We start from the raw sequence: 15643 nt of genomic DNA, 5'->3' as shown, positions 1-15643 counted from the left end.
TTCAGTTACCACAAGTTCCTGTGAATTACTAATTCCTAAAATCCCTAGAAAGATTTCATTACCTACACCTGTCACTCCCCCAGCATGGAGGCGGTCATCCCTGGAAAGTCCTCCTGGTAGTTTCTTGCCAATACCTGTGCGTGACCATTCTCAGGCTGAAAGAACATCTACCAGCCCACAGAAGGAGAGTGCTTCCACCACGCTGACTCGCTCGTCGCGCATCACAAGGCGTGAGGTCAAGACAGTTACAACAACTGTTACTAAAACACTAAATACAATAGAAAGAAAAATTATGACTAATGTGCAGCAAGATATGACCAAACCAGATATGCAAGACCAAGCTGTAGACTGTGATCTTGTTGACAGAGACAGCTGTGAGAAAGTGAGTTGTGAGAGTAAAGGTGCACAGGCTGATATGCAGGTTTTGGAAACTAGTGAAGACCAGGAAGAAAATGATGACAGTCAGAGTCCGAAGAAGTGTGTCCATCCTGACCCAGACTTACTGACCGACGTAAATGAGAATGATTCTGCTGAGAAAGAAGGAAGGCGTAAGATCCCACTGACTCCTGCCTTGCACCAACTGCGGCAGGCTCTTGCTTCCCTGAATGATCCTGAGAGGTTCTCTGATGATAGCCTTGAACTTGGGAATTTGGATGCAGATTCACCATCACCAGCCTCGAGATTTAGTCCACGTGCGCCTGAAGAAGATGAGATATCACTAGGAGATATAAGCAAAGACTCCTTAGAAGATAGTGTAAATATTGATGTTGAATCTAGAAAATTACATGCTGCTCATGATCCCACAGTTGTACAAGAGATAACAGCTTGTGATATAGTAAGTGCCATGCCAGGACCTCGAATTCCAAAACTTAGTAAGAAACATGATTCTTTCATCCAGTCTTTCTTTCGATCCGTTAGTGCCTCAGATATGAAAGATTCTTTTGAGTTAGAAGAGGAGTCCCTCTCTCTGACTGATGACAACAGCGAGACATTATGTTTGTCTCCTAGTTCAGCACAAACATTGGCTTCCAAACCTAGTGTACCTGTTAAACCTAATTCTGTGACACCTCCTCCAAGCTCATCGTCCTCAAGGAATACAAGGAGGTGGACTCGAGAAAGAGCAGAAAAACGATTTGTTGAGTCCACCAGCTCTGAAGAAAGTGATGTTGATTCACGTCAACGTCCAAGGTTTAGAAAAAGAAGAGTTAGAAGGATGTCGCTTCCACTACCCTCCGTGCCAACAATGGACCTGTGTGAAGATCAGGACAACTCTGACTGCACAGACGGTGCAGCTTTAAAACTATCCTCCCACGAGACAGTAGATAGTGCTGTGTGTGCTAGTGTTAAGGATATTAATGCTAATAAAATGTTAACTAGAACTCACAGTAAAGAGCTTTTGGATAGAAATAGAAGATATACTAGTGAATCTGTAGGTGAATGTGGTGTTGAAGATGTAAGTGTGGATATTGCCTCAACTGAGCGAAAGCAAAAGTTATTACAGTTCAAACAGAAATACAAGAATGAGTCTTCACAACCGTCCAATCAAGATTCTTCTGTGGTAGAATCCATGTCTCCTGAATACTATTCGCCTCACCTTCAGGACCCAGTCATCTCAGTACCCAGCCAGGCAGGAAGCAACCAGCAGTTCAGTGAATCAGACTCATTTTCAGATAGGGATGTCGAGACTCAGACGCTCCTAAAGGAGTCTGCAAGGAAGTTACTACGAACAGTAAGTAAAGAAGGCCCCTTGTCAGAAGCATCTCAAGATGCAGTAGCAGAACTACTAAAGGCTTCTTCCAAACGTCTAGCTAAGTATGCTCTCAGCATGCCAGAAGACGGCTCAGAGATAGGGAGTGCTTCACTTTCTCGGTGTGAGAGTGTTGCCACTCAAGACGAAGACTATGACACTGCCAAAGGAGAAGACAGCTGGTTAGAAAGTTCAAGTGAGTTCCAGAGTGCCTTGAAGAAGAATGGAGTGTCAGGCTCTCATTCTTACACTAGCAATACAACAACTCCAGCAAGGGAGTTGCTGAATAAAGATGAAAAGAAACAATCCTTGGAAGGACAGGGTAATCTACTTGATGTTGTGCAGAGTAGTAGTGGAGGGGATGTCTCTCCTCGTGCTTTTGCAGCTGATGGTACTGACTACAGCACCACAGCAACTACACCATTGGCATCCTCAGCTAGTGAAGGTTTTTCTACTGAAGGTTCATGGGAGGACCTTGACATTCTCGATCCTCATAGTAAAGGGGATGTCAACCTTTCTGAGAAACAATATCAAGTCATAGCAGCAGAATTCACACCTCGCACTGCGCGCAGACTGTTGTACACAATCATTGAATGCAGTGAAAGTAGTCGCTCAGAAAGTGTCCCATCTGAACCAGATATTATTCCATCTGACTGGCAAGAGACAATGAGTGAGACGGAAGATTACAATATGTCTGCTTGTATGAGCCCAGAGATTAGTGAAGACCTTTTAAGTTCTTCAGATGATACCATGCTTGACACAGTACGCCGCAATGTTGAGGATCCACAGGATTCACTCTCTTGCATCTCAGATGATATTCTAGGGGACTCTAAAGCCCACACTGCCGAAGGATACCCAGCTGAAAGCTTCCAGGAACTTCCTTGGAATGCAGCTGGGTCTCTGGAACTCCTTACAAGTCTTCCAATAACTCCTGATTGTCTTGATGAAGAAGATAATCCATGGGAAACTGACACAAAAGGTATGGACCAGAATTTTCAAGATGAAAGTAATCAGGAGACATGTACCACTTTAGACAGTGGAATGGTATGTACTAAAAGTTCTAATATTATTTCTGTTAGTCAGTACAGTCAGAATCAAGAAGATATGCTACCTGAATTTGTGCCTTATTTAGATTTATCAGAGGTAGCAGGATCACCTATTAAAGGTCACGTGGTTAACAAGGAAAGCATTCTAGTCTCTTCACAAGATGAAGTTACTGCCTTAGAAAGACATGAAGATGTTACTAATGCAAATTTTAATGTCACTGCAGAAGACAAAACAATGCAGGACAAAATGGGTAAATTACATTCTGATACTTCTAGTGCCTTTGAAAATCGTAGAACTTTGCTAGATACTAGCTTGGGTTTAAGCAGCAAAATGCCAAAGTATACCAGTAAAGGAGGAAATTCAAAACCAGGGGCTTTGCATCAGGAACATCTTGAAATTGGTGATAGTCCTGATACAGAGATTCGGCAATTTACACAAGACAGTGAATCTTACTTGCATACTGTTGCCCAAACAAACAATACAACCAAAGAAATGAATATTGGTTCTCAGGCTGTATCTTGTTCAGTGCCAAGACTGACGACTGCTGTAGCTGCAGAATTTCCATGGGAGAAGATTGATGATGTTAGTCATTCCTCTCACCCAGATGACTACTTGGTACCTGTTATGACTTCTGGCTTGAAGGCTGAGTCTTCTCAAGATTCTGACATGGAATTTGATAGCTTAGAGCAGATTCAAGAGACTTATACTGATGTCCAACATCCTCAATGCACATCAGACATACCCCAAAGCTATGTATTGGAAGGCGACAACACAGAAGCTGCAAGTTCTGTGTTCAACAAAAGCACAAGTTCGGCAGCAGAAGCCCAAAGACTAAATTCGCCTTTAACTCTACAAAATCCCTTGATGGGCCCAAGTAATTATGAAGCAGCAAGTTCAATAGAAAGCCAAATGCCAATTAATGTAATGGAGATAAAGCCAGTGACTATGGGAAGTGAAGGTATGGAATCAAGCTACTTGAAGCAGATGCCACCTTTAACTCCACAGAATTCTGTGGTAGAAGTCGGCATATCAGAAGCAAGCTCATTAATGCTTAGGAACCAAAGTGAAAAATCAGATTGTTCAAATTTTGAAGCAACTTTGGTTCCACAAAATTCCTTGATAGGTGAAACAGCAAGCACTTTGACACCGAAAGATAAAGATGTTGAAGCTAGCTGCCAACATTTAAATCTGCAGACAGCTTCAGAATCTACTGAAGTTGCTCAATCAGGACTAGATCCAATGGTCACAGACCAATCCAGTGAAAAAGAAATTAAACAAGCACCACCCCTGACGCCACAGAACTCAGTGATGGAGGTTAGTATATCAGAGGCAAGTTCACTGCTAACAGAAGAAAGATTAAAGTCAAGAACTATACAAATTTCACCTTTAACACCACAAAACTCCATGGTAGACGTTAGCATATCAGAAGCAGCAAGCTATGTGGTACAAGATGCAGAATGTATGTCAGAAGAATTGTTACCATTAGCACATAACGATATTGCAGAAGTTGATATATTAGAAGCAAACACAAAAATGCTAAAAAATGAAAGATTAAAATCAGTTATGCCGGTTTCACCTCTAACACCTCAACATTCTTTGGTCGATGTTAGCATATCAGAAGCAGCAACATCAGTGATGCTTAAAAATTATGAATGCATGCAAAGTCAGAATGCTGCAGCCTCTCCCACAGTTATGCCAGAAGCAAATTCTAGAACATTGGCATCTGATACTGCTACGTCAGAAGGCTTTCACGAAGTACAGCCACAAATGCCACAGAATTCTTTTGTTGGTGTTAGTATAAAAGAGGCAGTAACTTCTGTAATGCTCGAAGGTAAAGAACATGCACTCGACTTGAACACACAGTCCTTGCCTAAAGTCAGGTCAAAGGCAGATTCAATGTTAAGGAAATCTGATACTGTTAAATCAAGAACTTTCCATGAGATACCGCCATTGACACCACAGAATTCAATGGTGGAAGTAAGCACATCAGAAGCGAGTTCTGTACTATTAGAAAGGGAGAGCATAAAACTAAGATCCGTTAAAGTATGTCCTCTGACACCGCAGAACTCTATGATAGACATCAGTATTACAGAAGCAGCATGTTCAGTCTTGGAAAATGCAAAATCTGCCCTTGAACAACCAATTTCATCAGTAGATGAGGAGACTACAGTAGATACTATTGTTGCAGCAAACAAGATTTTACTTGATGATATTAATGGCAAATCTACAAAGAAAATGATACCATTCGTAATACCAGAGAACTCTACGAGTTCAGAGGCATTTGGAAAGAGTAGCTTGGAGAGAGATTGTTCTGAGGAAATGACACTGCTATCTGCACAGTTTTCTGTTATAGAAGATAAATTTACTGACGAAGGTTCAGTGATACCTGAAGAAGTGAAAGAAATAAAACCTTTCAGTCAATTGAAAGCTCTGACACCACAGAATTCTTTCGTGGAAGTTAGTATATCAGAAGCAAGTTCTTTGGCACTTGAAAATGTCAGATTAACTTCCATAACCCCAAAACAAGCAACACTTTTATCTCCAGAGAGTTCCATTTTGGAAGACAGTTTTGGTGAGGCAGCATTATTAGGGCCAGAGAAAGTAGAACAAATCAGAATTTTAAATCGGTCAAAGGCTTTAACACCACAGAACTCCTTAGTGGAAGTTAGCATATCCGAGGCAAGTTCTCTAGCAAATGTCAGCTTAAATTCTAGATCCCCTAAATCAGTAACTCTGTTATCAGCTGAGAGTTCCGTTTTGGAAGACAGTTTAGCAGAAGCAGGGTCAGTAGTACCAGAAGAAGAGGCAAAAATCATTAAAAAATTAAACCAATCAAAGACTTTAACACCACAGAACTCTTTTATGGAGGTTAGTATATCAGAAGCGAGTTCTCTAGCAAATGCCATCTTAAATTTTGGAACCTCTAAACCAACAACTCTGTTATCTGCACAGAGTTCTGTTTTGGAAGACAGTTTCATTGAAACAGGGCCATTTATGCTAGAAAAAGATGTACAAGAAGTCAAAACTTTCGATCAGGCAAAGGCGCTCACGCCACAGAACTCTTTAAAAGAAGTTAGTATATCAGAAGCAAGTTCTCTGGCACTGGAAAATGTCAGTTTAGCTTCTAGAACCTCTAAACATGGGACCCTGTTATCTGCAGAGACTCCCATTTTGGAAGACAGTTTTGCTGAGGCTGCAGCATCATTAGGGCCAGAAAAAGAGGAAAAAGAAATAATTTTTTTCAGTCAATCAAAGGCATTAACACCACAGAACTCCTTGGTGGAGGTTAGTATATCAGAGGCAAGTTCTCTAGCAAATAGCTTAAATTCTAGAACCCCTAAATCAGCAACTCTGTTGTCAGCACAGAGTTCCATTCTAGAAGACAATTTTGCAGAAGCGGGAGCAGTAATATCAGAAGATGCAAAGGAGATAAGAATTTTCAACCAAACCAAGGCTCTAACACCACAGAACTCCTTATTGGAGGTTAGTATATCAGAAGCAAGTTCATTGGCACTCCAAGATGCCAATTCGAAATCTAGGACTTGTAGGCAGGTGTCACCACTAACACCTCAGAATTCCATGGTTGATGTCAGCATATCAGAAGCAAGTACTTTGGCATCAGAAAGAAATGAAGACATGTATACAAATTTAAATCGGATTCCCCCTCTAACTCCACAGAACTCTATGGCAGATATTAGTGTAGGGGAAGCAGCTTCAGTTATAGTGGGAAACGTTCAAGGAAGATCCAAATTGAGGCACTTACCTCCTCTAACACCACAGAACACAGTAGCAGAAATTTCTCTATCAGAAGCAAGCTCTTTAATACTGGCAACTGAGGGTACTAATAATAGTTCATTACAAGAATTTAGTACAGAAGAACTACCTGTAGTATCGCTTGATGCTGATAGAGCCAAGTCAAAAAGTCGAAAGTTCTTAACCCCTCTAACTCCGCAAAACTCCGTTTTAGAAGTTAGCATATCAGAAGCAAGTACAATAGCCTTGGAAGATGAAGCTCTTAAACCAAGTTTGAAGCAAGTATTGCCTCTGAAATTATCAGAAGGGAAGGTGATGTCACTTGAAATGGAAAGTGTAAGATCAATGAGTTCTAAGGAAATCCCACCTCTGACACCACAAAATTCTGTAATGGAAGTTAGTATATATGAGGCAGTAAGTTCAATTGCAGATTCTTGTCTTGGTTCTGAATTGCCAGTGACGTTATTACAAGAAAGCACGGAAGTGGAAGGTACATTGGAGGAAACACACAATATTGAGAGAGACCTAGAAAAGGTATTGCTTGCTCAACTGAAAGAAGAGAGTTCTGAAGATGCATGTTTCTCAAGTTCAGTGAAACCTGCTGTTAAATCAGTAACACAGATTGTTACAAGTGATCATTCATTAGAAGTTGCTTTTCCACTGCCCCAGGATTTGGAAGTAGATGTGTATCAGGAAACCACCTCATTTCTACCACAAAGGTCACAAAGGTTGGTAACACCTTTAACACCTCAAAATTCAGTGGCAGATTATGAAACTTCCCAAGAGATGGCAAAGGTACTACAACCTTCAGCTTTAGTAGCAAGTACGTCTTTGGACCCCAGATCCCTTGTTTCTCAGCTGGGTAAAGTAGGTGTGCCACTGCATTCAACAGTAGCACCAATACCAGAAGACAGACTGCATGATATATTGCAGGAAGGGACTGGAGCAGTAATGCCACAAATGGCTGCAGAGGAATTTCAGGCACTGACTCATGTCGCACAGATGCCTGTAGAGGGAGCTAGTAGTATCATTCCAGCAACAACTCCTCTGACACAAAAAACAAATACCTTAAGACCAGAAATAACTGATACTTGCAGTGCCCAAGCTGATCATCAAACACCACATGTGGCATTTGGTTACCAAGTTTTTGAATCCCAGACAGACCAACTGACTTTACCACAAGAGAGTACTGAAGAATTACAGACACGACATCCAAGGACATCAACAGTGGTAAAGAGTGTTGAAGGAGCGACGTCTTGCACACCACAGGAATTCAGTGAGGACCAAATTCATCCCCTACAACAGATGGTCATCAGAAGTAACCAAGTTGTAAACTTAGCTGTGACTTCGCAGTTAGGCACGCATTTTGATACAGAAATTCCATTTTCACCTGAGGTAATAGAGAGAGACCAAAAGGTGATTCATTCAACTAAATCAGAATTAATCAGTGAAGAATATGCCAGAGGCCAGACACAATTTAACCCAGAAGAATTGCATTCGACCACCAATGTTCAGGCAATGATTCAGAAACCCGAGGTAGTTATGAAAAGAGCCACCACCACTATTTCAGGCGTTGCATTTGAAACACAACAAATACCAATGGAAGAAACTAGAGTTGTGTCAATAGTGAATCAAAGTAGACTGCAAAGATCATTTGCTTTAGGAAAAGTAAGTTCTGAGTCAGATATGGAGGAGTCATGTTCAGTGATGACAAGATTACCTTACACAGTAGGAAAAGTGCAAGCAGTGACTTCTCAAGTGCCCCACAATGCCATCGAAGAAAATAGAAGTACACAAGCATTGGGATATGAAACTCCCTTAATTTCAAAAGCAGTAACTTCAGAGCTAGAGTCGCAAAGTGATAATGTCAGTCCATTGCCATTCCATGCAACAACTTCAAAATTACAGACAGAAGTATCATATTCAGTTATTCCACTTGCACCTCAAACAAGTAGTACTAAGGTATGGGCTTCTACTATTGATCAGACTCAGCCCTTAACCGTGGAAGAAGCAATGACTCCCAAGGCACTGGAAGTGGCTATGGAGGAAGCAAGTTATCTCCAGGAAGTGACTGACAGTACACCAAAAATGGTTAAAGAGGGCAGTGGTCAGGCAGCCACTTTAAATACACCGAATGTGGCTGTAGAAAGTGAGGCCAGTGAAAAGGCAGGGATTCTCGAAACATCACAAATGTCTGAAGTTGCTATCCCTACAATATCTCAGTTGGCCATAGGGGAAGTGATGAGTCTCCAGACAATGCCTCATCAAGCTTTACCCTTGACTGTGGAAGAAGATAGCAGTGTCCAAGTAGTACCTCTTACAACACCACCTTTTGCCATTGAAAAATCTGGCAGTGTTCAGTTAATTCCTCAATCACAGCACATGGCCTTGGAAGAAAATAGGAGGGAACATGAAGTAATTTTTCATCCTGTGACTTCAACACTGTCAGTGGAAGAGTCACCTCCCGTAACTCCATTGACACCAGAAATAGCAACCGGCGTGCTGGTAACTTCACATGAATTTCCAGTGGAAGGGTCAAGCAGTGATTGGACAATGACATATCAAACAGCAGAAGTAAGCAGTGACCAGGCCCTGCCTCATAAAACACCTGTGATAGTTATGGGGAAAGCTAGAAGTGCCCAAGAAACAGCTCAGATTAATGTGGATGGAACAGCTCATGCCCAGGCATCAATTCAGCAAATGTCTCAGATGGCATTAGAGGGTGTCGTTGTCCAGACACCAACCCATCAAGCAGAAACTTCGAGTCTAGATTTGGAGGAATCACATGCAGTGATACCACTGTTGCCTCAGAAAACCACCACAGTGAGAGCAGTGACTCATCAGACATCACATATTAGTGAGCAAGGAATTTTGCAATCACCACAGGTGGCCACTGAAACTTGCCCTGACCAAACAAAGACACTTCAAGCACCACAGGTAGCTGTTGAAACTAGCATTGTCCCAACAGGGACATACACAGCACCACAAGTGGCTAAGGAAACTATTAGTGGCCAAACAGCTATTGTTCAGGAACCTATATTGGCTTTGGAAACTAGCATTGACCAGACTGTGATTCATCAAACACCTCAGATGACCGTAGAAAGTGGCTATGGCCAGTCGTTACGTACACTAGTGGAAGCTAGCAATTGTCAGGCAGTGATATCACAAGTTAGTAGAGCTGTGGCCAAGACTCTTCAAACACCTCAAGCGGCTGTGGAAACTAATTTTGGTGAGGCAGTGATATCGTCGAACATGGGGATTAACGTTCGAACTGTGGATATGGCGAAGACAGAAGGAAAGAGTGTCCAGGAACTGAAATATCTGGATTCTCATTCAGTTATGGAAGAAGCTGGCAGTGCTCAGACGATGCCTCAAGTAGCTAAGGAAAGAATCGACAGTGCCCAGGCAGTGAATCAAACTTCTGAGATGGTCATGGAAAAAACAAGAACCCTGGCACAACAGGCAGCAATTTCACAGATAGGTTTGGAAGATAGACATGCAGTGATTCCACTACTGCCAGAGGAAATGAGCCGCATGCCAGTAGTGATTCATAAGATGCCACATGTACTCAACGAAGAAATGAGCAGTGCCCAAGCCATGGCTAGCAGTGTTCAGGCAGTGACTCCCCAAACACTTCAGATGGGAGAAGCTACCAGTGCCCAGCCAGCATTTGTTCAGACGTCCCAGATGATCACGCCAGAAACCAGTAGGGCCCAGGCAGTGCTTCAACAAGCAGTGACTTCAGACATAGATTTGAAGGAAATGCATTTTGTGAAGCCACTATTACCTCAGGACACTGACAGTTTGAGAGCAGTGATTCGTCAGACATCACAGGTGACCGAAGAAGGAACGAGCAGTGCCCATGCAGTGATCCAACAAGCTGTATCTTCCGAGCTAGATTTAGAAGACTCTCATACAGTACTTTCACTGTTACCACAGGACACCATCACTGCGAGAACAGTGGTTCATCAGGCAGCGCAGAAGGCCAAAGAAGGAATGGCCAGTGCCCAGACTATGTTTGTGACACCTCAGATGCCCTTGGGGGAGGTCAGCAGTACCCGGGCAGTGACTCAGCAAGCAGCATCTTCAAAGCTACATTTAGACGAAACACATTCAGTGATTCCATTAGTGCCACAGGACACCGGCAATGTGAGAGCAGTGATTCATCAGACAACACATATGACCGAAGAAGGAAATGACAGTATCCAGGCAGTGAGTGCTCAGGCTACACAGATGGCCATGGGAGAAGATGGCAGTGCCCAAGTATTGGCTCTTCAAACATCACAGATAGCCACGGCAAGGGCTGACAGTGCCCAGGCAGTGACTGTTCAAATACCTCAGATAGCTGCAGTGGGAACCAGCAGTGTTCAGCCGGGGACTGCCCATATGACACAGATGGCCATGAAAGAAACTTGCAGTGCCCAATTAGTGACTCATCAAACACCGCAGATGACCATGGGAGAGGCTGGCAGTGTTCAGACAGTGATTGCACAGACACCACAGATGGCCATGGACGGAACTAGCGGCGCCCAAGTGACTGGCCAAAGAACACAGGCGGGCGTGGATAGGGTTAGCAGTGCTCACGCAGTGACTATTCACACTCCACAATTAGCCATGGAAGGTGCTAGCAGTGCCCAGGCAGTGTCTCAGGTGGCCTTGGAAGAGGTTGGCAGTGCTCAGGCCATCCGACAAGCTGTGTCTTCACAGCTAGGTTTGTTGGAAACAGATTCAGTGATTCCGCTGTTACCCCAGGACGCCGACACTTTTAAAGCTGTGATTTGTCAGACACCGCAGGTGGCTACAGAAGGAATGGACAGTACTCAAACAGTGATTGGTCAGACACCACAGATGACCTTGGGAGGCGCTAGCAGTACCCCCGCAGTGACAGTTCATCAGATGGCCATGGGAAAGGCTGGTAGTGCCCAAGCAGTGACTATTCAGGCGCCACAGATTGCCATGGAAGGAATTTTAAGTGCCCAAGCAGTGACAAATGATCAGATCGCCCAGGCAATGAATGTTCACACACGTCAAATACCCGTGAGAGAAGCTAGCAGTACCCAGGCAGAGAATCTTCATACACCTCAGATGGCCTTGAGAGAGGCTAGCAGTGCAGAGACAGTGACTGCTCAGATAACTCAGATGGCCATGGGGGAGGCTAGCAGTGCCCAAGCATTGGTTCTTCAGACACCTCAGATGGTCATGGGAAAAACTAGCAGTGCCCAGGCAGTGATTCTCGAGACACCCAAGGCAGTCATCCAACAAGCAGTGTCTTCACAGCAAAGTTTGGAAGAAATTCATTTTCTAAGTCCACTGTTACCACAAGACACCAACAGTGTGAGGACAGTGATTCGGCAGACTCCACAGACGGAAAAAGAAGGAACAAGCAGTGCTCAAACAGTGATCCAGCAAGCAGTGACTTCACAGCTTTGTTTGGATGAAACTCATGCACTGGCCAAGGAAGGAATGGGCAGTACACAAACAGTGATTGTTCAAACACCACAAATGGTCATCGGAGAAGCTTGCAGTGACCAGACAGTGACTCTTGAGGCATACCAATTGGCCACAGAATCAGTTATCAATACTCAGACGACACCCATTCGGAGACTTGAAATAGCCAAAGAAGAATCTAGCAGTGCCCAAGCAGTGACTGTTCTGACACCTCAGATGTCCACGATAGTAACTAGCAGTGAACAAGCAGTGATTAATCAAATGCCTCAGATGCCCATGATACCAACTAGCAGTGAACAAGCAGTGAAATATCAAACACATCAGATGTCGATGATACCAACTAGCAGTGAACAAGTAATAACTGATCAGAAACTTCAGACGACTGTGATTGTTCCCCGTAGTGCTGGGGCAGTGATCCAATATGCAGTGACTTCAAGATCAGATTTAGATGAATCGCAGTCAGTGATTTCACTGTTGCCACAAGACAGCAATTTCAGAGCAGTGATTCATCAGACACCACAGGAAGGAGCTATCAGGCACCAAGCAGTGACACTTCAAACACCGCAGATGACCAAGGGAAAGACTAGCAGTGACCAGACGGGCAGTGTCCAACCAGTGATTGGTTCAGTATCTCAGGTGGCCATGGATGAGGAAACCGTGGGAGGGGTTAGCAGTGCCCACGCAATGACTGTTCAAACACCACAGATGGCATTAGAAACTGGCAGTGCTCAGGCAGTGAGTCTTGAGACACCTCAGATGACTTTTGGAGATTGCAGTGATCAGGCAGTGACTGTCCAAACACCACAGATAGGCATAGAAGCTGGCAGTGCCCAGGCAGTCATCCGACGACCTGTGTCTTCGAAGCTGGCTTGGGAAGAATCGCATTCAGTGCTTTCATTTTCACCGCAGGAAATAGGCAGTGCTCAGGCAGTGAATGTTCAGACACCTCAAATGGGAGAGGCTAGCTGTGCCCAAGCAGTGACACAGCAAGCACTTCCGATGGCCATGGCAAAAACTAGCAGTGCACAGGCAGTTCCTGGGCAGATACCTCAGATGGCCAAGGAAGAGGCTAGCAGTGCTCAGGCCATCATCCAAGGAGCAGTGAACCCACAGCTGGCTTTGGAGGAAACACATTCAGTGATTCAGTCATTCCCTCAAGACACCAACATTGTGAGAGTTGTGAGTCAAGAGATGTTACACGAGGCAAAAGCAGTGAATATTCATACACCTCAGATGTCTATAGAAGCTGGCAGTGCCCAGGCAGTGAACCTTCAAACACTTCAGACGACCATTAGAGAGGCAAGCAGTGGCCAAGCGTTGACACCTCAGATGGCCACGAGAGAGGCTAGCAGTGGCCAAGCAGTGACTCTTCAGACAGCTGAGATGGCCACGAGAGAGGCTAGCAGTGGCCAAGCAGTGACTCTTCAGACAGCTGAGATGGCCACGAGAGAGGCTAGCAGTGGCCAAGCAGTGACTCTTCAGACAGCTGAGATGGCCACGAGAGAGGCTAGCAGTGGCCAAGTAGTGACTCTTCAGACAGCTGAGATGGCCACGAGAGAGGCTAGCAGTGGCCAAGCAGTGACTCTTCAGACAGCTGAGATGGCCACGAGAGAGGCTAGCAGTGGCCAAGCAGTGACTCTTCAGACAGCTGAGATGGCCACGAGAGAGGCTAGCAGTGGCCAAGCAGTGAATCTTCAGACGGCTGAGATGGCCACGAGAGAGGCTAGCAGTGGCCAAGTAGTGACACCTCAGATGGCCACGAAAGAGGCTAGCAGTGGCCAGGCAGTGACACCTCAGATGGCCATGAGAGAGGCTAGCAGTGGCCAAGTAGTGACCCCTCAGATGGCCACAAGAGAGGCTAGCAGTGGCCAGGCAGTGACACCTCAGATGGTCACGAGAGAGGCTAGCAGTGGCCAAGCAGTGACTCTTCAGACAGCTGAGATGGCCACGAGAGAGGCTAGCAGTGGCCAAGCAGTGACACCTCAGATGGCCATGAGAGAAGCTAGCAGTGGCCAAGCAGTGACACCTCAGATGACCATGAGGGAGGCTAGCAGTGGCCAAGCAGTGACTCTTCAGACAGCTGAGATGGCCACGAGAGAGGCTAGCAGTTGCCAAGCAGTGACATCTCAGATGGCCACGAGAGAGGCTAACAGTGGCCAGGCAGTGACACCTCAGATGGCCACGAGAGAGGCTAGCAGTGGCCAAGCAGTGACTCTTCAGACAGCTGAGATGGCCATGAGAGAGGCTAGCAGTGGCCAAGTAGTGACCCCTCAGATGGCCACAAGAGAGGCTAGCAGTGGCCAGGCAGTGACACCTCAGATGGTCACGAGAGAGGCTAGCAGTGGCCAAGTAGTGACTCTTCAGACAGCTGAGATGGCCACGAGAGAGGCTAGCAGTGGCCAAGCAGTGACTCTTCAGACAGCTGAGATCGCCATGAGAGAGGCTAGCAGTGGCCAAGTAGTGACTCCTCAGATGGCCACGAGAGAGGCTAGCAGTGGCCAAGCAGTGACACCTCAGATGGCCACGAGAGAGGCTAGCAGTGGCCAAGCAGTGACCCCTCAGATGGCCACGAGAGAGGCTAGCAGTGGCCAAGCAGTGACTCTTCAGACAGCTGAGATGGCCACGAGAGAGGCTAGCAGTGGCCAAGTAGTGACCCCTCAGATGGCCACGAGAGAGGCTAGCAGTAGCCAAGTAGTGACCCCTCAGATTTCCACGAGAGAGACTAGCAGTGGCCAAGCAGTGACCCCTCAGATGGCCACGAGAGAGGCTAGCAGTGGCCAAGCAGTGACCCCTCAGATGGCCATGAGGGAGGCTAGCAGTGGCCAGGCAGTGACACCTCAGATGGCCACGAGAGAGGCTAGCAGTGGCCAAGCAGTGACTCTTCAGACAGCTGAGATGGCCATGAGAGAGGCTAGCAGTGGCCAAGTAGTGACCCCTCAGATGGCCACGAGAGAGGCTAGCAGTGGCCAAGCAGTGACCCCTCAGATGGCCACGAGAGAGGCTAGCAGTGGCCAAGCAGTGACCCCTCAGATGGCCATGAGGGAGGCTAGCAATGGCCAGGCAGTGACACCTCAGATGGCCACGACAGAGGCTAGCAGTGGCCAAGCAGTGACTCTTCAGGCAGCTGAGATGGTCATGAGAGAGGCTAGCAGTGGCCAAGTAGTGACCCCTCAGATGGCCACGAGAGAGGCTAGCAGTGGCCAAGCAGTGACACCTCAGATGGCCATGAGGGAGGCTAGCAGTGGCCAAGCAGTGACACCTCAGATGGCCATGAGGGAGGCTAGCAGTGGCCAAGCAGTGACTCTTCAGACAGCTGGGATGGCCACGAGAGAGGCTAGCAGTGGCCAAGCAGTGACACCTCAGATGGCCATGAGGGAGGCTAGCAGTGGCCAAGCAGTGACACCTCAGATGGCCATGAGGGAGGCTAGCAGTGGCCAAGCAGTGACTCTTCAGACAGCTGAGATGGCCACGAGAGAGGCTAGCAGTGGCCAAGTAGTGACCCCTCAGATGGCCACGAGAGAGGCTAGCAGTGGCCAAGTAGTGACCCCTCAGATGGCCACGAGAGAGGCTAGCAGTGGCCAAGCAGTGACCCCTCAGATGGCCACGAGAGAGGCTAGCAGTGGCCAAGTAGTGACCCCTCAGATGGCC

The 15643-nt window shown here is 46.0% G+C and overlaps 1 protein-coding gene across 1 annotated transcript in view; it reads left to right on the top strand.

The window, feature by feature from the left end:
• LOC113809335 (uncharacterized) overlaps window positions 1-15643 on the top strand; it is a 183422-nt gene that overhangs the window by 160103 nt on the left and 7676 nt on the right. Inside the window, exon 15 of the mRNA XM_070142284.1 lies at window positions 1-15472. This exon is cut by the window's left edge and continues 981 nt beyond it. Coding sequence (XP_069998385.1) covers window positions 1-15472 — 15472 coding nt within the window. The remainder of the gene's footprint in view (window positions 15473-15643) is intronic.

The sequence above is a fragment of the Penaeus vannamei genome, chromosome 29 (assembly GCF_042767895.1).
Source record: "Penaeus vannamei isolate JL-2024 chromosome 29, ASM4276789v1, whole genome shotgun sequence".
In the NCBI taxonomy this organism is placed as follows: domain Eukaryota; kingdom Metazoa; phylum Arthropoda; class Malacostraca; order Decapoda; family Penaeidae; genus Penaeus; species Penaeus vannamei.
Note: the sequence above shows the minus strand (reverse complement) of the source record. Positions and strands in the feature narration are given on the sequence as shown.